Genomic DNA, 25612 nt, shown 5'->3' on the forward strand with positions numbered 1-25612 from the left:
TTTACCCTTCTTGAAATGAACAGCACCACTCTCTTACTTTAGCATCATTCAATAATATGCAGCCTGTAAACATCACAAATTTTCCAATGAATTTCAGCTGCAGAATTGTTTTGCCATCAAAAATCAGATTAATCCACATACTTTACATCTGGTGGGATCACAAATTGTAGCACCCATTATAATGATAAACGGATAAATAATAACAAGCCATCTATCTAATTAGATTGGCAAATTCAAAACAAACCATTCTTTAAAAACACTTTTCCTATAAGCTTGCCTTTATTTAAAAATGGTCACCACCATCTCCTGCAAAATAATCTTCTTAGGAAATAAACGGTGATCTAAATCCCTCTTCCACTGCGCAGTAATTCTACAGGTATTCCGTCTATTCCAGGAGCCTTTACATATATACATAGTTAATAAAACACACACACACATATATTATTATTATATGTATTTTAGATTTAGTCCAGGATACCTTACATAAAAAATTATACTATGTAGATATTAGATTATATATAGCATATATGTACATTTATAGTATGCATACATGTTTGAAATATTTTTATTTACAACAAGATTAAATCAGTTTTTAAGTTTATTATCAATAAATGAACAGTTTTACTTAAACATATGCAATCATTGGATCTATTAGTATATTTTTGTTTAAAATGTTTTTTTCTCTTAACTATGATATTTCAGTCCAGTCCAGGACAAATGTGGGCATTGCATGAAGTACGCAGTGTTATTTGTTCGTATTTGCATCAAGTATTTATTGCTGATCCTGCTCTGGCAAAACTTGTTCATTTTCAGGTTAGTTGATTGTTTGTTTTGTGTTTAATTTTTTGTTGGCTATAGTTTACTTAGAAAAGTTACTGTTTAAAATGTAAAAGTAATTTAATTAATGTACAATAAAAGATAAAAATTTCTCATTATTCAAATATTAGTGTGAGTAATATGTTAAAACAGTTATAGAATGATTGATGTGAAGATAAATTTTTATTTGTCTTCGTAACTCTTTCTTTCAAGCTGATAATTTTTGTTTTTATAATTCCCAGGAAATTTTTATTATACTTTTATTTTAGATTTCACCCCTATTTGAACTCCTGTTACTTTATATTTAGCTTATCCAAAATAATATAATGCTTTAGTAAATTGCAAGAGCTCTCCATAAAGAAACTGAACTACTTTTAAAACAATTTTATTTAAGTGCTTAAATTCAAGCTTATCTCGTTCAAAATAATTCACTGTGGTGTTAGTAGGAGGGGCATTTGGAAAGTTCTTGACCTGACAAGAAAACAGATTTTTCAAAACTTTTTTTATTTTTCAACATAAAAATTTCATATCTAGCTTGAACTCTTCTACACTCTTCCTTAAACGTTACTCATGTGCAGCTACAGTTGCATATTATTACAGGTATCTGTTCTTCCATAAAGATAAATAATTACAACTTTTTCAGAGCTGTATCCTCCAGAGGTACATCTTTTAAACAGTAAACTTACTTATTTTCATCCTAGTTAATTTGCAAAAATCATTGGGTTCATTTGCAAACATACATTTGATTTGTTTTTGTTTTTATTTTTTTCTGGTAAACAATTCTTTTTCTGCTCATCGGCTTAACTCTTTTCTGGGTTTCACCATGGCTTAATAAAAGCAGTTTAATAAAAAATAAAGACATTAATATAGCCACCCCGCCCATATCAAAAATCTTTATTTATCAAAATTTTTTCAGGTACCTTGAATTTTTATTTGAAAAACAGTTGCTGTATGTTGAATAAAATTTTTATATATCAAACAAAAATTTTTCCTTAAAAAAAATTATGTATACCTAGTGCAGTCAAAAAGCACCCATGGATTTCGTTCATAAGATGGACCGATTCCATACTGCACTAGAAATTCACATAAGACTGGAATGTTATTTACGAGAAAGCAAAAAACATTGCCGGTGAAGTCATATGTTATTCTTAGCTTCTGATCTATGAATCCCTTTTCCTAACTTGGAGTGAGGATTTTACTTTAAATTCAGTTTAGATTTAGATTTCTTATGATGAACATGGCTCATAAATGAAAATGTTTAATTGTGAAAGAGACGTTAAGATTAATAAAAGACATAAAAAGTGGGATGAAAAGTAAAGTTGTGGCAAAAAGTATGAAATTTTGACAAGTTCCGTATCAGTAGTTTTGAAAAATTTTGATTCAGTTACTAAAACCTTTGAAAGTGATGGAGATCGGAAATAGTGTAAATCCGTAAAATTTGACAAGATCAATGAAGTAGTAGTACTGAAATGAGTAAAAATGATATGAAACAGAACATGCCTTGACTCAGTTGCTTATTAAGGATAAGTGAATGAATATGCTGCAAATTTGGAAATTTCCAACTTCCAAGCCAGCTCTGGATGGCTCACTAAATTCAAAAAGCAACATGGCATTCAAGAAAAGGTAATGGGTGAAAGTGCTTGTGGTTTCAGACACACAAGTGGTTCTCAATGGCAAAACACATTTCTGAAAATCATTTTAAAAGAATTGAGCCCGACAGTGTTTAACATCAGTGATACTGTGTTTTTTAAGTGTTTCACTAATAAAACTCTTATTTTCAAAGATCATAAATGCTTTGGAGGATAGTATAGTTAGGACTGAATGATGGTTTTTGTTTGTGCGAACATGACTGGTAAGCAGAAATTAAAACTTCTGGAGATAGGAAAAGTAAATAGTCAGATTGTTTCAAAGGCTTGAAATCATTTAAGTTGACTATAATTTTAACAAAAGATCATGACTGGAGAAATTAGTAAATAACCTTGATAAATGGATGATCAAACAAAAAAGTGCTTATTTATGTGGACAGTTTCCTGGCCCATCCTAATTCAGTTGAACAAAAATTAACTAATGTTAAGATTATTTTCTTCCCACTTAATAAGACTGCTAAATTACAAACTATGGACCAAGGGTATAATTGAAAATTTGAAAGTTCATTACAAAAAAGCGCTTGATATATTTTCATTTGAAAATTACAAATCTTCAGAAAAATTAGTGTTTTCAATTATGTATGACCATATTAGCCAAAGTACAGGAGAATGATTTCTTAGCCATTATGATAAAAAATTATTTTGCTGAAGTTGTAGAAGAAATTTCTGAAGAAAATCAAGAAAAAAACAGAACATGAAGATCAAACAGTTACCAAAAATATAAAAGAAACATTGAAATAAATTGTTTCATTAGGACAAATAAATGACTGTATTGAATTCAAGAAATGTTTACACATTGACTAGAACTTAAGTACGGCTGGTAACCTCCACCAATCAGGACATGTTATACGACTGCTATGATCAAGATGAATTAATTAAACAGCCATATGGAAAACAAGTAATAGAAGCATTCCAAACTGTTCACCAGCATAAGATTTATTCTTAAGGTTCCTGAAGAAATCTTTGCCTCTGAATGAAAGTGAACATAATTTTGAAATGGCTCGGCAAAAATTTATGTTCAAAAAGACATACTTGGACTACTTTGCCAAAAAATAAAGATTTTCTTTCATTTTTCAAATATGAACATACATTTTGTAGTACTCTGTGAGCAAATTTGTAAATTACAAACATTTTTTAAAATTGATTTCTTTGATAGTTTAATTTTTTAGTTTTTTTTACCTCCAAAAAATTATATAATTTTTTTTTGGTAAGAAAATTATGAAAAATTTGCATATGTATTTCATTATATAAAATTTTCTTCCAGGAACCTACAAGTTTGATATATAGAGAGGTTCAACAGTATATGATAAAAAAATTATTGTCTGTTAGTGATGTAGTTGTGAATTACATATTTACCAAACTATGGTCAAAATAAGAATTGTAATGTACCCTTGCTAAAGAAAATATTCTATATTTATATTTATCACTCAACATTACCTCATTAAATAATTAATTAACCATATTTGTTTAAGTATTTGTATACTTTGTGTATGTGTGTATGAATATTTTTGTGTTAATTTTCGATGTATCAGTATTATAATGGTACCATGATGTTATACAGGGCTACCCTAGAGAATTGCTTCCTGTCACTGTGCCAGGTATTCCGTCAATGCATATTTGCTTGGATTTTATACCAGAACTGCTAAGCCAGCCAAGTTTAGAGAAACAAGTATTTGCTGTTGATCTCGTCTCGCATCTTGCTTTACAATATTCTCTGCCTAAGTCAATGAGTGTAGCTAGACTTGCTGTAAATACCTTAATGACATTATTAACAGGTCATTATTATTATTATTTTAATGAGGGTTTTATTTACTATATTTTTTCATTATAATTATTTTAATGAGGGTTTTATTTATTATATTTTTTCATTAAAATTCTCATTAATGGATAAAACCTTTCATTAATAGAAAGGCGGTTGCTTTCATTTCAAGTGATAAAGGATATATATATTTGTAAAATAATATGTATTTATTTATATGTATTTTATTAGTCATCTGATTATGGATAACTCAGTTTTTACATGCTTACAATGGTATTTGGTATTACATTACATGATATTTTAATATAGTTGATGAATCCATGGAATCAACACCCAAATTTGTAGGATTATATTAAACTTGCTATTTTGTTATGTTTACAGGTTGATTTTTTAATAGTTGTATAATTTATACTCTTTTTAATATGTTACTACTCTGCTGACCTCCTCAGCAGAGTGGTAACGTCTCTGTTTTCCATGTAGAAGATTCTGGATTCAAATCAGGATCAGACTTAGCATTTTTTTATATGCTATAAAATTAATCTCTTATTCTAAAATTGAGCATAAGCCTATTAATTGTAAATAAAAATAGTTGTAGAAAAGCTATAATAAAGTTTAATCTGTTAAAATTTGTGTATAAAAAAATGAATAAAAACACTCTTACCCTACTTTTGCATAAAAGTTTCTATCAATATGAAAAAAAAAACACTAATTGATGCGATTAAAAAAAATAAACACATTCATAGTTTATTTTTATTATTACTTGGTAATCATCATATATGCCAGGTATCTGAAAAAGAACTCTGCAGTTTTAATTTAATCTACTTTATTATGTTTAGAGTTACAAATGTATGTATTTTATTTCATGAAAGTACAAAATCTGAAGTTTTCTTTACCTCTTAATGTAACTTAATATGGACAACCCTGCAAAAGTTAAAACAGTTAAAAACAATTTTGCAGTTAGGGCTGCAAAAGTTAAGTTTACAGCCCTGCAAAAGTTAAAACTGATAATCCACCTCATTCCACACTGGTAAGCATGTCTGCAGGAATCAGTTCCATGGCTGCTGTTATTCCAAATTTTTTCGTAGTATATGAAGTCTTTTACACAGCTGCAAAAGAAGAAATCCACCGGCGTCAAATTGGAACTTTGCAGAGGCTAAGCAAGTTTCTCTGCCTATCTGGGCTTTTGAGATCCTGTCATTTAGTTCCCTTGGTTAGCCATGCAATGCTTCAAATGGTTTTCTGACTCTTCATAGCAGTGTTGGAACTCAGAAACCGGAATATCCTTCAGATGGTCGGTTACATTTTTTTAATATTTTCTACTGTTTGAAAATGATGCCCTTTGAGGTGTTTTTTTAAAGTCCGGAAAAGTCACTGGGGCTAATAAGGTGATTGAGGAACTACAAGAATGTTTTTCTTTCCCAAAAACTCATTAATTTAGAGTGCAGTGTGACAAGGTGCATTGTCATGATGCAGCATCCAGTTGTCTTTGATGGCTAGTCTCATACGAACAACTCTTTTCCGCAGTCTTTCAAGAATTTCTCGCTTAACGTATACAATTTGTCCTGTAGACAAAAACTCCAAAAGTCTCTATTCACTCTGTCGTCACTTTTTGACGTTAACAATCTACCAGAGTGTGGGTCGTCTGTAACTGATTCCTGGCCATCTGAAAATGCTTTAAACCATCTAAAAACTTGGGCTCATGACAGAGCGTAATCTCTATAAACCCTTTTCAATTGTGAAAAAGTTTCAGTAGCATTCTTAGCGAGTTTAACACAAAACTTGATTGCACAACGTTACTCATAATTATTATCACTCATTAAATAATGCACAACAAAAACTCATTTCACGAAAAGTTCGTTTACATCTCATTTGGTAATAACAGACTAAAAATACTAATACTCAATATAAATCAGCTGTTCATATAAACATATGTTTACTAGTAATTTTACAGTGTTCCCACTTTGGTTGCCAAAAAAAAACTAGTCTGAACTTTATTTACAGACCTCGTAGAATAAAGATGTCACTTGTGGGCTTGGACTTGGCATTCTGACATGCATAGTATATTCAGTTGATAAAATAAGGAGAATGGGAAACCATTTCATTCCTCACTTTCACTGGTAAGTCTGAAATTGAATGTTTGTTTTTGGTAATTTCTATCTCATTGACTGGTGTCTTGTGCCAGGTTGCCTAAAACCATTTGATTGTGGCCTAATAAATAAACTTTTTTTTTGCAGTCATTACTCTAGATATATTACATCAAACTGCATGTGAAATGTAATTTTCTTAAAATAGTTGACTAAATATTCATTAAAATAAAATATCTATATAAATGATGGATTATATATATCTGATGACAAAGATTTTTTACCTAAATCACCCACCTTAGGGATGTGTTAAATCAGTTATTTCTTATGCATTTTGGCATCTTTTTTATGCCATAAGCTTTCTTTCTTTTAAACATGGCGTTCTTTTATTCTTCTGTTTTGTCTTAAATCTTTCTTGGAATCTATGGTTTTATTTTTTAATATTTTCCTAAGCTTGTTTCTGTAATGCTTAGTTATACTAGATCTTGAACCAGCCTGCCGGGCTGGTCTAGTGACTACACTTCAATTACATTCAAACATATCATCCTCAGAAGTAATACCTTACAGTGGTTCTGGAGGCTAAACAGAAAAAAGGTCTTTTTGAACCATTTGCTCATTCTTTTTCTATAAATGAGAAATTCAAAGATTTGTTTCATGATCTTGTTATTTATTCTGAAGAAGCTATTCTTATTTTTTTCATTGTTTGAAAATCTTTCTATTTTATTGAACTGATCTTAATCGGGGACTAAGTTAGGCCTATTTTCTTGGAATTTCAGACCTAATTATTTTTCAAATTACTTTTCTTTCCTTCTTTTCTAGGTTGTTCCTTTGTTATTCATTACTAACATTTCCCTTGCGTACAAGGCTGTAAAACCCAAATGTTCAATTTTAGCATTTCTAGAGAGTGATTTATAATTGAATATGTCTTTAGTCGGTTGGAATGCAAGTTCCATCTATGTTATGAATTCAAACAGATCCATTGTCCTAGATATTTTCTGTTTTCTTATTATTCTGACAAATCATTTTTAGATTTTTTGAAGGAAATTTTAAATTCGATTTTAGCCACTTGTTTGTGTAGATCTTTGATTTGTATCTCAGCCTCCCACCATTCTTTAGGTAAAAGAGCCACATCATCTGCAAGCAAGAGACAATTATACCTCATTCCTCTTGTCCCTATGTTAATTTTATAATTTTTGTTTTAAGTTCTTGTTCTATTCCCTGAAAACCTTCTGAAGAGCACAGTTGAACAAGTGAAAGTCCATTTAATTAATTTGGAATCATGATGAATACTAAACATTATTTAAAAAAAAAAGAAATTAGATGAAAACATGTAATATAAAAACAATGATGAGTACATTATCACTTAAAATAAATAGAATTCTTCTGTGATAATTAACAAAACAACAAACCTGTGGTTGTGCCTGGCTTCCTTGGTAAACAGAGGATTGAATTGCTTACTCTTGCTTTTTCCTTTACTGAAACAAGTATATTGATGCATATCAGGATGCCAAGCCCTCAAAAATGCAGTATTCTGTTCATCACAGAGACTGGCCTAATAATTAACATTGATACTCTCAGAGAAAGTAACTCAGCCCAGTACTATTTGCAACTCGGCTGCTTTATTTTCATCAGAGCTATAACAAAGATTGGGACAAATATTCTAACCAAAAGTTTAATTTACCTATTTAGGTAAAAAATAATCCATTATGTAGTCACACACTCCATTAAGTAAATGTTTTTGATGGAAATCAATTCAGAAATTTTTTCCATTAATCTATTTTTTGTACCGTTGAGGCTCATTTAATATTTTGTTTGCTATGATTTAAGAAAAATACTAATCATCTAATATTGATTTTCAGTTTTGTCTAGCTCAAACAGATTGGAATTATTTCAACCATCATTACCAGCCTTGGTTCGGATATGTGAAGCATTTCCACCCCTTGTGGATGATGTGGTAGCACTATTGACACAGTTGGGTCGAATTAGTATGGCTGAAGCATCACGATCTACATCAGCATGTCTTACACTAGACGAAGGATATAATCCTGATCTACGTTACACAGGTGTAACCAATACCATGAATGACTGTCTAGTTGGAGAAATACAATATACTTTTGCACAAATATTAGAACGTGCTGTTCTTAAAATAAAAATATATTGATACGTTTATGTATTGTTATAATAGTCAATTAGTGTTGATTATAACTTATCAATTAGGAATTCATTCTCTCGCTTAAATAAAAAATCCAAATCCTTTTGAAAACACTGTTTGGTCAGTGATTTTGAACAGTAAATAAAAAAAAAGGTAAGTTTCATGAATTGGACTTTTTTTAAAATATATTTATTGCTTGAACTTCATTAAACACAGCATACCACCATCACCTATCACTTATTAAAGATACATCTTTGCTACATTAGAATTTTAAAAATCAATTCATAAAAAAAATACTGAGATTTATTTTCCTTGTAAACTAATGAAATTTTTTCAAAATGCTGAAGGAAAACTTGTAAAAAATGTTTTATATTAATATATATTCTCGAACTATCCTTGACTTTAGGGCTGTGTGTGACAAAAAATTATTCTAAAAATAAGCTCAATTCACTGCCCGATGTGTAATCTTTTTTTCATTATCAGTCACTGATGTAAAGTTGTGTTAGGATAAAATGTTAGTCAAAAAAGTATATTTTTTTTATTTTTTTCATTATCAGTCACTGATGTAAAGTTGTGTTAGGATAAAATGTTAGTCAAAAAAGTATATTTTTTTTATTAGCAGTATGAAGTGAAATTGCTAATTTCTACAAAACTTCCATAATGGTCTTCTTTTATGATTGAACAATTAAGCTTAAAACTCATCAGCAAAGGTACAACATAATTAGTATATATCTCAGATCTTTTTCTTAAAAGAATTTATACTTTTATATTCAGACTGTATTTAACTGCACAATATTTTATTCTGTGAAATAAAGCAATATCACTTTTTTTATGTTATACTTAAAAAAATTACTTATTACACAGAAATAATTGTTTATATTTATTCTTATCTGTACAATTATGTATGTGATCAATTTAAAGTGAATAAAAGTATGTTTTTTTTTTTTTAATTGTATGGTCATTTGGTAATTTCTAAAAAAACATATAATTTGTTTATCGTCCCTTCTGGCAAATCTTTTGGATTATGGTACTCAAAAAGCCAGTTTTATCCTCAGATATGTTTATGGTTTAAAGATACAAGCCAGCCACAATGGCAGAGCAGCATCATCTTTGAATTTCATCTATAAAGTTATATTGGAAATTGATACATTTAGACAAACTATTATTTTCAACTTTTTAATATCCTCAGTACAATGTCCAACTTTACAAAATAAGTGGTTGTCTCAGTTTTAACCTCATCATTTTTTTAGTGAATCTTCGCCCAGCAAGCCATTTCTTCTGGGAAGAGGCAATAATTACTAGGAGTCAAATTTGGTGCATGTAGAAGCACTTTGAAGTGTAGTGGGTCATGGAGTTTTGCAGCAACAACCTGAGTCATGCGTGCAGGTACATTACTGTGGTGAAAGAGTAATCTTTTTGACAGACTTCAGATATTTAGCCTGAATAATCAAGTAATGAAGCGTAATAATCCTCAGAAATAGTAATGTCTTTCTCCAGGTAGTTTATAAGCAACAAATCACAAGAATCCCAAAAAACCATAACTATGACTTTTACTGCAGATGGAACTATTTTCACTTTCTTTGGTGCACTTTCATCTCCTCCCACCCACTGTTTAGTCTCTGGTCTTCTATGGCAAATCCATGTTTCTGCAAACATCTTGAATAGGCCATGTCCACTACATTTCATGTTTTGGGTATGAAAAGGCTGTCCACTTGATTGATGTCACGTTTGATAACAGTCGACTAAAAACTCATTCAACTGAACACTTCTCCAGGGTGTTTAAGACTTTTAAATGCTATTAAGCCAACTTTGATATTTTATAACATTAGATGGACAGCCTTTTCATACCCAAAACATGAAATGTAGTGGACATGGCCTATTCAAGATGTTTGCAATATGAGCAAGGTAACGTACCTTCAGTTGCTGACCATTTAATTTGGCATTGCGGATTTTTATGATGATTTCATCTATCGTAGCACTTTTTGGGTGTCCCAAGTGTCATCTCGAATGGATATGCAACCATATTTAAGTTCAGTAGCCCACTTTTTTTATCATAAAAAAACTTCATCTATTTTTTAAGAAAAGTAAAAAACCATTTGCTTTACTTTATTGCCATAAACAAATAGCTATTAACATATTCATTTCATCATATTTGTACCACCTCTACATAAACAGAGAACTTCCAAAACTACCCTAGTAAAACTGGACTTCACAGCTTTTAAATATGAATTTTATTTAATATAATAATAGTTAGATAAAATGTGCTACATTTAAATTCAGATAGTCATTAACTATCACATTTTATTGTTTAGATACACTAAATGTCTCAAGTTTGGAAATAGCTTAATATTTTGAGGATGTGTAATTGTCAAACCTCAGATCTTGAAAATTTTCAATTGTTCAGATATTTTGGAGATGTAACTCCAATAAGCATCAATTAAAAATACATTAGCAAGAAACTGCTTCCTTCGTAACCTTTTACGGTTACGAAGGAAGCAGTATTATTATTTAAAAGCTTAAAAGCAAGGAGCATGTATTATTTAAAAGGTTACTTCATTTTTTAACTCTGTTTTTTCCTCATTAGATGCTGTGACTATACATCAAGAAAGGGGGGCTTCTTCAAATAAGTGACAAAAAAGTGTACGTTTAGTTTGATTAATTTCCTTTTCCAGTATTTTATCAATATGCATTTCTTGCAATTTATGTTCTGTTATTACAAATGCTTTGCTGAATTGTGTTGATAAATTCATCAAATAGGGCCAGCACAGCACACTTGAAAATAGTGAAATTTTCAGTTGAAAAATCTGTACTTTATATTAATCAGTTTAATAAATAACTGAAAGAGTTTTTGGAAGGAAAGCTTTGTAAAATGATAAAGACTTGAAAAAAATAGTACTTATCTCAATAAACTGGTAGTATCAGACGGAATGAAGAACAAGTGCTTAAATACACAAGGCGACGTAGAAGAGCAGTGTAAGGTTAGTTAAGGTTAAGTAGATTGTTACAAAAACGTTGAAAATTATTGTATATGAAATTGGTACTATACTTTCTGGACAATAAAACTACAAAGCTCAAACTTTACACACTGTATGTAAATACCAAGATCCCAACACACTTGAGCAATATAAAATTTATAAGCACACTAAATCTGACAAAAAGACCACATTAAACAAATAAGTAGGAGTTTTTTCTGAACTTTTTTAAGAAAGGCATCATTAATAGAGAACTATGGTTACTCGGAGAAGATGCTGATACAATTAGCACTTTAAGTTAAAAGTAATGATAATTTTTAAGAATTTTATGGACAATATTCACTTTGAATGATATTGTTACTTCAAAATGAAGTAACAATAATAAAAATGCAAGTAAATTTTTAAAATGGAAAATGTATTTAAAAGAAATAATTTAAGAAATTTCTGATTCCTATTTCATAGCATTTAAAAAACCACAAATACACTAATATAACTGCAAAAAAAAAATTTATTAGCACACAAAAACCAATATTAATAACAAATAATTAAAGCTATTGAAACATTTCATATAGTAAATTAAAATAACAAATGGTGTTTCTTACACAATTTTCATGTTCATATTAACATTTGCAAACAGTGGCGCTATCTATCACTTACACTATCAACACTATAGTTATTTCCAACTACACTACAATTATTGTTAAGCCATAATCTTGATTCTTCAGTCTGTTTTGATACAACTATAAACAACTCTTTTTCTTTGTTTTGAATTTGCTCTCTCAAATACTGCACCAATTCACCATCCTGAAACAAAATTCATGTACACATCAATTCTAAACAATATCTATTAATTATTAAATCAAATCATAAACACATATAAGATAATACATAAAAAGTTGCATGCATATTATCCTGTAGAGATGCATATGGGCATCTGTAAGCAGCCTGATGTATTAAAAAAAAAAAAAACATTATAAACAATACTAATAGTACTTAACCTACATACAAAGTGAATTCATCAAAATACAATTTTATAGTTCATTACATAGTTGTATGTGAGAATTACCTACCACCAATTAAGAAAACAACTATTTTTCAAGAGCTTCGTTTATTCTGAGCCAATTCTCTAAATTTTTTTTAAAACATTTTTCAATATCAAAGTTTTATAAGTATTCAGAGTTTATTAAAATATTTAACAGATCTGCACACACTGTTTCTATTTACTTTTTCAGTAGAGACTCCAGGTAACTGAAAAGATTCACATCTTGTAATCAAAACATTCTAATTAACTAAGAATAAAAAAGAATACAAAAATATAGTTAGAAAAGTCTGAGCAAGTCATAATCTGAATCACATGACATAGTAACTGCAAATGTGAGAAATAAATTCACTCCTAGAGGTACACAAAATAGATTTTTACAGAGTATTTAGATGATTACTTTGCTAATAGAGATCATAGCATCAACTAATAGGAGGGGATTAATATGGAATAGCTGAAAGTTTTCTGTAAAATTATGATAGCTCTAACTCAGGTTTCTTTTCCAAACTATAAATACATAAATCATTCATACGCAATTTCTACAAACAATAACGGGCAAAAAATCCATTTTAAAATCTAAAGTCAAATTCCTTGCGTCAACAGACAATTAAGATAATTAGCTGCTAATAATCCCAACAACAAATACTTTGGTTGATTCCAGATACAGATTCATAGAAAATATTTTATTTTTTTTCTACTTATGATCATATTGTTCATTATGATGTTCTCCTTACTATGTTCCTTGTTGATGCAACCAACTGTCTTCATCAATTATACAAAAATACATTCCCATTTTCAATAGAATGCCTCAGAAGTCTCTAGACACACACCTCATAAGTGAATAAGAGAAAATGTAGATAATATGTACTAATACAAAATCATAAATGATACATTACCTGTCCAATTAGAAATGGAGAATCCAATTTTGAATCAAGATTATAATAAGCACCATTTACTCTTCTTATAGCAATCCAGTGTCTTCTACGCAATGAAACTACCACAAAACGAAAGCGAAAATCGCTTGGAACATTCAGTATAAATCCAAACACTCTATTCAATTCAAGACTCTCCGGATCTCTAAAAATAAACAGTAATAAATCCAAAGGAAAACAGAAATAACAAACCCAATCATCACACAAACAGAATCTTGTTGATTTCTAAGTGAAATCAACAACAAAAAGGGTATGGCAATAATCGAGCTGAAATTCCAAGCATTTGTATGGAATGATTAATATTCTTACTAATTTTCATGAATTGTAATCTTTAAAAACATAGTTACATGTTCTAATAAAACCTATCTTCTCTCATAATTAATGGTAGGCCTATATATATTCTAAAAGATGAAAATTAATTATCACATATCTTCTAACTTTTTTATAATTTGTATTACAAATAAAAAAAATAATAAAAATACTCAGAAAAGAAAAAATGTCAATGTAAATATTTAAAAGCTTTCTTTGTTCAGAAATTAATCTATAATTTCAGAAAATTACAACCTAAAAAGACAGCCTAACATTGCTCTGGTAGAATATTAAACCATTCATTTTAAAAGCCACTGAATAATATTCAAGAACAAATAGAAAAATATATGCCAATAAGCAATGTAATGGGCAGATTGAATTACTGTAATAGTCATTTATATGCTGCTTGCTGATGACGCACACGTAGTTGTCATCATATACTATCAAGGAATTTTTTGAAAGAAAATTACTTACTTTGAGAAATCAACAAGCTTCCATTTGTAAACCAAGCCATACTGATAAAAGTACACTTGAAGCATTATCTCACAGCATTATATAAGTTAAGATGTCCAAACCCCACATAATCATCAAAAACACCATATTGCCTGCTGCAATTGATATGATCAGTGTTTTAATAGATGTGGAAGAAGCAAAAAATGAAAAAATTCTGCTTTCTAACACAGTATCAAGACAAACTGATGACATGGCTGCCAATGTTCAAGAACAGATAATTCAGCAAGCGAGTTCAAGTGAATTTTTTAGTATTCAATTTGATGAATCAATAGATGTGGCAAACAGTTCTCAGTTCTTATGTTTTGTGACATATGAATGTGATAGGGGCAGATTAATCAAAGAAAATATGTTGTTTTGAAAATCAATACCTGTTCATGCAAGAGAACAATGTCTTTTTGATATTTTTTACGAAGCTACTAAAAACTATACATAGACTGGACAAAATGTATTACAGTATGTACTGATGGTGCAAAGACAATAACAGGAAAGAAGAGTGGATTTATGAAAAAATTAAAAAAGGAAAGAAAAAATCTCTTCTTTTCTACATAGACGTCAGATGGTTATCACAGAGGAAAGTGTTAACCCGGTTATTGGAATTGCAAGATGAATAATATTTTTCCAGGATAAACAAACTTTATTCTCAATGTTTTTACGGAATAATGAATATATGTTTCTATTGGCTTATTAAGATGATGGTATTTTCACATTTAAATGACTTGAATGTGAATTTACAAGGATGTGATAAAAACATTTTATTAATGGCAATGTTCATGCTTTCATTAAGAAGCTTTATTGATATCTGGATTACTAATCTTCAAAACAAGTTTCCATTCACTTCACATTATACTGAAAAAATTTTGGATGAAGAAGATACTATTATTTACCGCAGTTTGAATAGCATAAGCTGAAAATTCAGCTGGCGAAGTATTTACTGAAAGATAAGAATGATTTCTTGAAGAGATGGGTACTGAATCCATTTATTGAAGATGTTGTTGCAGCTGCTAAGTTACCAGTTGAGATTCACAACCAGCTCATCAAAGTATCTGCCAATAAAATATTACACTACAATTCACATCTGAAGATTTAGATATGTTTTGGCTTGCTCATTGAAGTGAAATAGAAATTTAGTCAAAGCATTGAAAATATTAATCCCATTCACCACGTCTTACCTCTGTGAAAAGGGTTTATTATCATATATTGTTGCACTAAAAACTAAGTATAGGAATTGTCTTTTATCACTTGAAAACAATTTGCTTTTGTGTGCTTCTAACAAAGATCCAAATATGGAGAAACTTTTAAATGAAAAACAAATGCAACCATCTCATTAATTTACTTTCTTTATATGCATACTTGTAAATGTAAGTAAAATTTTTATAATTAATAAATGATGTAAATATGTAGGCTAATTTTGTGACCTCCCTTTCACATCACTACGTCAACCACCCCCAGGTTAAAAATGCTGTCATAGATTAAAAAACATACTAGTTATATATGTTATGTTATATAATTTATTAAAAAAGAAAATCAGCAAAGCAGGTAAGTAGAGAAAAAAATTCAACAATCAGTGTGTTAAGATTCATATTATTCTTCTGTAGGTCAAATTATATTTTTAATTCTATTAATATAAACCACCTAGTACAGAATATTGAGATGACATATCTTACCTTAATTTTACCATGAAAATACATTTGCGGGATACCGCATCCTCAGACATGGCTGAAATATTTAATTAAACTGCATATAAAAAATTAAAAATACTAAAATAATAATTGTGTATTAATTTATTGTAAGAGTACTGCTATCTCTTGCAGATTTTATAAGACAGTCTCCCTTAAACCTGTCAGATGGTTTATCCAATTAAAATTTTATTTGTATTTATATATGTAAACAGCCCTCATCCATCCGATACACAAAAACAGGGACAAAACAGAGCCTAACAATTACAGGGGAATCTCACTCCTAGATACAACATACAAAATTCTTTCAAAAATCATCCTCTACAGTATCGATTCACAACTCAAGAAAGAACTAGGAGAATACCAGGAAGATGTCAGACCCTGGAAGAGCTGTCCAGCCCAGATCATGAGTTTCAAGCTAATAATGGATTACAACAGGAAAAGAAACAGAGATATGGTAATAACATTTGCAGATTTCAAGAAAGCTCATGACTGTATCAACAGAGAATCCCTACTAAAAAGACACAGACTTAATACCAAATTAATCAACATGATAAAACTGATCCTAACAAATAACAAGTGAAAGGTAAAATTCAGAGGCGAGCTCTCTGAACCATTTGAGATCAAAACTGGACTGTGCCAAGGCAAATGGGCTCTCACTGCTATTATTCAACTGCGCTCCACAAATGATAATGAGGGAATGGCTCAAAAAATGCCCCCCAAAAGTAAAAAGTCTGAAAAATCAAAACAAACTGTCTTGGTTTTGCTGGCAACTTGGTACTGCTAGCAAACAATATCAATGAAGCTAAACCACAGATATTAGAACTTCAAAACATTGCAAATTAAACTGGCCTCAAAATATCATTCAAAAAGACAGAAATTATGTCCCACAAACCAACATGATTCAAAGAAGTAAACATAAATGGTAATAAAATCAAAATAGTAACCCAATTTAAATACCTCAGAGAAATAATAACAAATAACCTAAACGAAGAAAACATTGATCCAAACAAGAGGATGCAAACCAGCTAATGCTCAAAAATTATCCTGGTAAACTTACAATAAAAAATGTTCATCGATAAATGGGAAAAAAAGACACTACAACACAGTTATAAAATCAGAAGCCACTTATGCAGCAGAAACACTCTCCACCTGAATGAACAATCAAAGATAGACAGATTCCAAAAAATTGGAAGAATTGGAATCAATAAAAAGTACCTGAAAGAAAGTTGTGGTTTGTGCCCAACAGTTATGTACAAAGCGTTAGAACCTATCACTGAAACCATGCGTAAGAGAATACTAGGATTCTTTGGACATATCATGAGGATGCAAGATTCAAGACTTCTGAAACAGCTAGTACAGTACAATCTCAACACAAAGACAGGATGCAGACGAATCAGAGAAATAAGAGAGGATCTGAAGGAAACTGGCCTTACACCAGAAGACACCACACAAGATAAAATTGGACAAGAAAATCAAGAACAAAAACTCTCGCTTCACACTCGCAAGAAAGTTATATTAGATTTATAGAAGCATATTAGATTTATCTAATATGGCAGATTATCTAATAAACAAGTTTTAATCTGATATTAGCACAAATTTAAAGATATTAGAAATTAATAAAGATGACAAAACATTAAATATATTATAAAAATATTACATATATAAACAAACAAAAATATGTAAAAATATACCTTGGAACATTGCTAAAACATAGTGTGTTTCCTGACTGCCCAATAACCATAAGGAAGAAATCCCTCAAAAATCGTTCACATATGTGTAGCATAAATTGCAGATAAAATTTCATCTGAAAAATTTCATAAAGAAAAACTATGCTCTCTTTTTGGGATTAGTTCAATTAACTTAATCTATAAAAATAATTATGTGAAATACATACTTTCGTTTATCAAACCAAATGGCTTCATAGCCTTTACGTTGCAAAGCAGCCATAATAATATTAACATCATAATTGCCAAGGCCAAGAGGTGACCGATGAGGATTTATCCAACAAGCTGGGGAGAGATCTTGACATATTCCATCCAAGTCTGCTTTACTGAATGCATGAGCTTCTTGGAAAAGATTGTTTAATGCATGCAAAGCACATAATTCCTTAACCTACCGAATAAAAAACCATAAATTATAGTTTACTATTTTTTTCAGAAAAAAAAAAATTGCTATCATTTAAATTTTCTTCTTTTAACATAAACAATGTGTAAACTCGGAATTAATATTTCAAACACCCTCAGTAAGGACACTGAATAAATAAGAACTGATTGATGAATATAGAAAGTATAAAAACTGCGACTATAAGAAATGCAAAAAATTTTCCTATTTTATAGAAAATGCAAATTAAAATTGGTTTAAGAAAAAGGAGAGATAGAGAAAAGTGAGATACAGATGTAATAATATAGAAATACACAAGTAACATTTAAGAAAATGGCTCAAATTGGAAAATAAGTCAAATGAATAATCAAAGGTGGGGTTAAGGAAAACTAAAAACTTAAAACAGATAGCAGGAATGCACAGAATTAGAGTAGAAATTATAATGAAAGAGGTTTTAAAGAAAGTTTATGACAATCTCAGAAATAACTTTATTTTGAAATTAAGTATTCAAAAGAATGAATCTAAAAAATATTCAAATGAATGAATGTCTAAAAACATTAGACAAAACTAATGCATACAGGATAGATACCAACAGAATTATCATCTTAATTAGACTAAGTACAGATTAGATTTATGATGGTGAAATAGAGTTCTCAGATTTAAAGAACAAATCCTTTCTTATATCCAACTCATGCAATCAGTGTCTTGAGCCATGAAAATAATAAGAAAATTTACAAACAGAAACAAAGTTAGATGAAGTACTGGATGAAAACTATTGCTGTTTCAGCAAGAACATTTTGGCTCTCAGATTAACTTTACAAACTAGGCTGTACAAGAATAAAGCTATCTACAGAAAATGGTAAATCATTAAAAGGCATTTAATAATGTGTAATAGTTTTAAAATCAGGTTGAAGTAAAAAGAAAGAACATTTTTATATCCTGCACTAAAAAAATAAGTAATTAATGCATAAAAAGTATAAGTAATACAAAGATAGGAAACTTCTAATTCAAAAAATGGTGAAAAGGAGTTTGTGATTGTAATTATATTAAGTTCAGAAGATTTAGATGCTAAAAAATATGCTTTAAGTAATTTCAGTTTAATTTCTACATATAAAGGGATTAGTAGAGAAATTATAAAAGAAGTAATGGAAAATGAAAGAAAAAAGGTATAACGATATAAAAGGAACTAAAGAATTACGGCTTGTAAGAAAAACAACTTTCTATACAACAAACACTAAAAAAATAAAAAAAAATATATATTTTTACATAATATTAAGAGTAACTAAACTATAATGTAATATTTAAGCATAAAGTTACCCCTAAATCTGATTAAAGTATAAAAACATATACATCACACAGTATCTTTTATAAATGTACAACTGCTATTAGCTATAAAGAATGTTTGTCAGTAAAATAAAAACACATGATAAACAAAAACTTATATCATTATTATCTAATATATTCTGAATAGTAGTAAACTATCACATGTGTTTTGTTTGATATTAAAGAACTGCTTAAAGAAAACAGATTACAAATAAAATCAACAGCAGCACTCTGTATAAAAAGCATTTTTTTATACTCATTTGGGGGGGAGGGCTTTTTGCCCATCACTGATAGGAATCTTCTAAAATAGGGCTATAAACAATCCCACCTATTTTGAGGATAAAAATCAAAAGCAAATTTTTTAATTTATTTTTTAATTATTATTTAATTGTTAAATGAATTTGTAGGTATGTTAATATTTTAGTTAAATTTTATTTATCTTTATTACAATAGAAATTATAAAATTATTTAAAAATTGTGTATAATTTTTTCCTCCAAAAAGTAATAATTGCAAATTTCTACTTTTTGTTTCAACTTTTTCTAGTCAAGTTTTCTACACATTTCTACTTTTTTGTCATATGTAATAATGTTTTAGATGCTCCCCTCTCCCATTTCTTTTACAAAGTCATGTAACCTATTCCTTGCATAAAAATTTCATACTCTGTAAACTATATTTTATCAAAATAAATTATTTATAACTTGTACCACAAAAAAAATCTATAAAAATAAAAACGTTATTCTTCTTATAGGAGTAAACTTGCAAGTATAGAAAGTAAAAAGAGTACTGCATTTACAATATTTTTACTTTCCCAGCTACAGCAATATATACACAGCTGTAGAAATAATGGGAAAGTATACAGTTAGTCAAATAAAAACACTAAAAAACTGATCTTAATTTAAGTTTTGGCCTTAAGGAGACGTTAAAAACAGATTCTAACAAGTAAAATAGATTTAAATAAACTGTAAATAATTTGTGAAAAAAATTTCTATTACAAAGCTCCCAAGTCCAAAAAAATTTATTTTTGTCAGATGGATATTTGTGCAATGTTGGCCTGTCTTATGCCTTTAAAATTTGTACACAGGTACTAACTAACTTTGGGGGAAAGAATGTATTTACACTTTTGCAAATATTGGCGAGGTATTTTTGCCAAAATAAAATTTAAATTCTTTAACAGGTACTTTAACAAAAATTTTTCTTACAAAAGTTGAAATTTTTTTTATCAAGATCGCAAATTACCAAAAAATTTATTTAATATTTAATATATATTATTATAAATTATATTATTTAATATATTTTTTTTGGCTACATCTTTCTTCAAAAAAGAAACTAAAGGGAGTTTATTTGCATATATATTATATACATCAATGGATGTTCAAACAACTATAACATTTTTGTCTATACCCACTCCAATGGTCTGTGGTAAAAAAAAACTTTTTTTTAAATTATAAATTTAAATCATGAATTTATTTTATTATATTTATTTTATTTTTTTTAACTAATTTAAAATCCATCTTGCAAGTTACCCAATGCATTTAATACAAAATCGTAATCTTTTGATAGCCCTTACTTTTTAGTATTCTTGAAAAAAGTTTAGCCAAAGATTTTCCCCCTTCCTATAAAATTACATATTTGTTTATTTAGAATTATGGATGCATATTTGTCTTTTTTAAAACAATGTTAAAAAATATTCTTTTTTAAATTTATTATTACCACTTAAGGATAATTTTCTTAAAAATTAAATTTACCCAAATGCTTCCCTTTGAATATGGAGCCCCAAAAATTAAAAAAAGTTATTTTTTCACAATTTCAAATGTTTAATACTCAAAACATATTTTGTTAAACAATAGTCACAAAACTACCATCCCCTGATGGGGAGCTCCCAAATTTAAAAAAAATTATTTTAATAACTTACCCAGCTACACCATCAATTTCTCACCCCTGCCAATCAAGTTATGCAATTCATTGCCAGTTTTTTAATCTTATGTTTATTCATCACATTAATGCATATAAATTACCTGTTTTTCATGGTAAATATCAGTTGTAGACTGTACTCCATTCATGTCAACAATTTGTACTATGTTTTTGAAACAAACCAGCTATCATAACTTAAAGTAGGTTTTCCTTCTGATAGTCGCATCTAAAACAAAAATATATCTCTGAAAATCACAATCAAATACTAATTTATTTCAGCCAAAAACCATCATATTAAAGTATAAACTAATTTTATGTGAATACCTACTACCATGACTGAATAATAATTACAAAGATCAGAATTTAAATTAAATCAACTTTATATAATTTCAGCATATTCTCAAAGAAAGTTATGGAAAAATCTTTTACAAAAAATGATACCACTGAGCAGGTATGAATTAAGTAGATTAAACAACATGACGAATAAATTAACTACATACCACTGGACATTAGGCAAAATATGTAGAACATCAAAGTATAGAAAAAAATGTTAAAATTGTTGAAAGTAATGGTCACATCAATAAAATATGGATGATGGTTATAGAAGAATAATACAAGGCCTTCCGTAGCCACAACTATTACTAAGATAAAACACAAATCCAGCGCAATTGGCAACCTTAATATTCTACATACACATTAAAAACAGAAAATCTTAACATAAACAAAATTGTATAAACACATATTAATTACATACTAAATAACACAATTCAAATTCGACCAACATTTTGACCACATCTAAATACATGACTCTAACAAAACAAAAGCAAACAGAAAATGCAACTGAACAAATGAAAATGTTTTGAAGCAAGTGATTAAGATCATTTTATTTATAATATATAATTCAGTTAGCTTATTTGGAAGTTTACAGTTTAAAAATTTTCATTTCTTTTCTATTAATTAACCTACATAAATAGTCTAACTGCTAAACAACTACGTGTAGGAACAATGCAAGGCTTAATGTTACTTGATACAAGTAATTGTGCAAGCATGTACTGAGTTGCAATATTAAAAATCTGCCTTATTACAAATTAGGCCAACAAAAAATAACCATTTAAAACTTTCAGTCAAAGTATCAATAATTCAAAAAATATTTCACTTTTACTGGAATATGTTTGTTTATAGGTTTTTAAAACCCTTCTTATTGCTAGATAACAGTTTGGCAATATAATAGCCTAACATCATCAAGGAATAAAAAAAACTTCAATGTATGCAACAACCTAAATAAGCATACTAATAGCTACAACCACTTTAATATAGTTTACCATATAATTTAAGTAAATAATGTAATAGTAAAATAATGTACATAATAAAAGCGATAAAAAAAATTGGGCCCAATATAAAATATTGAATTAAGGCACATTATGTATCAAAAGAAGACATTATGTATTGTGGATGAACATTAGTTTAAATGATTAATGCATACTGTTATAAACAAATATTCTACATATTCAAAACCAGTATAAAATAAAATTGCAATTTCCTTAGTAATATACAAACTGTTTAATATTAATTATGTAAACAATGTCAATATTGTTTACTAGTGTCATAGAAATATGAAAAAAATTATGAATATTAAAATTTAATGAATCCCATTATCTTACATACAAAAAAATAATTAATACAACTCCGTTATAAGATAGCAGAAACTGTAAAATAGCAACAATTGGTTAATTGTTGCTATTTTACAACTGGTAAATCAGTTACAAGCAAACATTCTAAGGTAGCATAGTGCTCACCACCTTAGAAGAGAGACCATTGAAGCAATCTTAAAAATAAGATGAGGCCAGTTCTAAGAGAACACAAATTTACAATTAATTTAAAAGAAGCTAATCACATCAGTAGGCTTAAGTAATAAGAGCGTAAAAATTTAACATAAATAAAAGTTTACACAATTAACATGGGCTGATTTATACATTGTAAACTGACGCAAACCACAATTAATTACGCTTAACTTTTTTTTAACTTTTAGCAAAATTTTCTAAAATATAACTGATAATTTAACCTTACTTGCAATACAGCTATCAACGACGAACTCGTCCCCACGTACAGAACGCTGCTCAGTATGCAGTGTATCAGTTGTGACACATTCGAATTGCTCACACGAGATTTACATTAATTATTTTTCAGCAATCCTTCTCGTAATTTCAATTTTAAATAAAGTATGCATTCAAAGGGATAATCTCCTTAGACACATCAGCTCAAATTATATTATGGTTACACCAACGCTTTATTATAACTGGCAATCATACAAAAATATTTTATTCCAACTATTTAAAAGAACTAAATAATATGTAATTACACACGGGCAAGGAGATATAAAGAACAAATGGGACAAAAGTTTGGTAAACCTCAAGACACAATTATAGAATATACGCTTCTATATCTTCACACGAACAGCAAACTTTAGCAAATCGAGCACTACAACGCGTACACACCTATAACAACACGTTGATCACTCCCGGAGAATCGGTAGTAAGTGAACGCAGAAGAAAGTTAGTGAGCATTTGCCGAACCCTTTCATTTAATAATCCAAATTAATAATTTTCATATTTAGTTACTAAAAGTAACAATTAGATGAAATAAAATGCCCAAAAAATTAACCTGCTAAAACAAAAACCATACATAGATTGATCAACTAAAGTGCAAAATTTTGCAGAAACAATATAGCAAAAAAACTTGGTTGAAGCAACATTGTTGATGAAGCATATTCCTCCACTAAGGGTTATACAGTACAGAAAGCATAAATCAACTTTTACAAGACTATCTTTGATTCTGATAAAAACAAATACAAAGACCCAAACAAATTGAAATTTAACGATGTCGTAGTTACTAAATGAAAATTTGTTTACTACCGTCATTTACACATCCAAAATTATTGAATAAAAACATTGCTAAGAAAACTCAAACACTCGGGGAAATAACTACATTTAAAAGTTATTTATTTAAATAGAATGCACTAGTTTCAGGAACATTTGCCGACCTCCGTGATAGTGGCATTTCCCTTCATCCAGAAGAACTGCATTATTTAAATACTACAAAATTCATCTTATAAATATAGCTGTAACTAGGGTGATTATGTCAATAAATGAGTAAAAACTTAAATTTTTTTGTTGTTAAAACCGATCAGAATCATTTCTAATGTTAAGAGTAAGTCTACTATTACATCTGTTCATTCCAATCACAATTTAACAAAATTAAATTAAACTTTGTGTAATTTTCACCATCAACAATTAATAGTCACAAAACCTTTCAGGCCATAATTTATTTATTATTTTCAACTAATATTTATTAATTTCTTCTTTTTTAATTAAGAAAAAAAAATCAAGACACCACTAACGATCAATTTTGGATGCAGTCATAGTAATTATACATGTTTTATATCCTTGGTTATATTACTTAATTTAGACAGCTTTATAAGTAGACAATTCAAATGTTGCAGTTTACATTAATTTTCATTCATACATGATTATAATAAATGAAATAATTTTGAAATAGGCTGTAAACTGTTGTTAACAGAATTTTACTTAAGACAAAATAATATTCAATAAATATTTTTCATTAGTACTGTAAGAAATAATTTAACAAAAAATATTTAAAATACACAAAAGATGAATTTGGTAATAAATAACACTGTTACTATTTCCAATAACTAAATGTTTGTAAATTATATTAGTTTTCTTTTACTAGTTTATGGTATATTGAAAGTAAAAGATAAGTAAAAAATTACTACATGTAATAATTAGCTCAAATGCAGAGGTATAGAAATACCAAAAAAACTACTCTTTTCTGATACTTTCACTTCAAAGTAATGCCAACATAATGGCAAACTACTTAAGTTTATACAGATGATTTAGAGTGAAATTTTGGAAGGTGTAATAATAAATCTGTAATCAAGAATTTTCATAATAAAAGTAGTCCATAACTTTAGTCCAAGAATTGAAAAATTATATATATTTGACATTTTATTATAATGTAATCTATTTATGTCTGCAGTAGTTAAGTCACAACAAACATATTCAATCACAGTATTAAATAGATGTTTATTCAATAACATTATCATAACTGGATTGTTGAATGGTTGCAGCAAAGCAACTCTTTTCTTTGAAAATGAAAATGTAAAGGTATGAGATATTCATATAGATGAGATGAAATTAAGAATTGATCTCAGATTAAAATAAATTATCAGTTAAATAAAAGAATGAAATCTAATTACAAACATACAATTAAAATAAACAGTTTAGCAAATTGCATCCTAGCATGATAATATAATTATTCTAAAAAATATTTATTTATAATTATTTTGCTTACCGTTTATT

General features: G+C 28.7%; 2 protein-coding genes across 4 annotated transcripts in view; one reads left to right on the plus strand and one right to left on the minus strand.

The window, feature by feature from the left end:
- Positions 1 to 9403, plus strand: part of IntS2 (integrator complex subunit 2) — a 60414-nt gene extending 51011 nt beyond the window's left edge. For both annotated transcript variants that reach the window (XM_075364749.1, XM_075364750.1), the window contains exons 16-18: positions 703 to 813; positions 4024 to 4237; positions 8165 to 9403. In XM_075364749.1, the coding sequence (XP_075220864.1) occupies positions 703 to 813; positions 4024 to 4237; positions 8165 to 8466 (627 nt within the window). In that variant the 3' untranslated portion in view covers positions 8467 to 9403. The remainder of the gene's footprint in view (positions 1 to 702; positions 814 to 4023; positions 4238 to 8164) is intronic.
- A 2516-nt stretch (positions 9404 to 11919) lies between these two features.
- Positions 11920 to 23777, minus strand: LOC142324102 (josephin-like protein). Of its 2 annotated transcripts, none has more exons than XM_075364753.1 (5): positions 23304 to 23777; positions 21341 to 21462; positions 17593 to 17705; positions 13365 to 13545; positions 11920 to 12233 (listed from the first exon to the last, which is right to left on the minus strand). In XM_075364753.1, the coding sequence occupies exons 2-5, from the start codon at positions 21383 to 21385 to the stop codon at positions 12072 to 12074; spliced, it is 501 nt and encodes a 166-aa protein (XP_075220868.1). In that variant the 5' UTR covers positions 21386 to 21462; positions 23304 to 23777; the 3' UTR covers positions 11920 to 12071. The 2 variants fall into 2 exon arrangements, with proteins under 2 accessions (XP_075220868.1, XP_075220867.1); XM_075364752.1 differs by lacking the exon at positions 17593 to 17705 and adding an exon at positions 17796 to 18013 and having other exon boundaries at positions 23304 to 23770.
- Positions 23778 to 25612: the final 1835 nt, after the last annotated feature.

The sequence above is a fragment of the Lycorma delicatula genome, chromosome 4 (assembly GCF_047948215.1).
Source record: "Lycorma delicatula isolate Av1 chromosome 4, ASM4794821v1, whole genome shotgun sequence".
In the NCBI taxonomy this organism is placed as follows: Eukaryota; Metazoa; Arthropoda; class Insecta; order Hemiptera; family Fulgoridae; genus Lycorma; species Lycorma delicatula.

Bases quoted from the DNA above. Each gene is read 5' to 3' on its own strand.
- LOC142324102 (XM_075364752.1), bottom strand. From the start codon at position 21,385: ATGAATGGAGTACAGTCTACAACTGATATTTACCATGAAAAACAG. The intron at 18,014-21,340 runs GTAATTTATATG...TTTATTCGGTAG, and splicing joins ATATTTACCATGAAAAACAG to GTTAAGGAATTATGTGCTTT. The intron at 12,234-13,364 runs GTAATGTATCAT...ATTTTGTTTCAG, and splicing joins CTCCATTTCTAATTGGACAG to GATGGTGAATTGGTGCAGTA.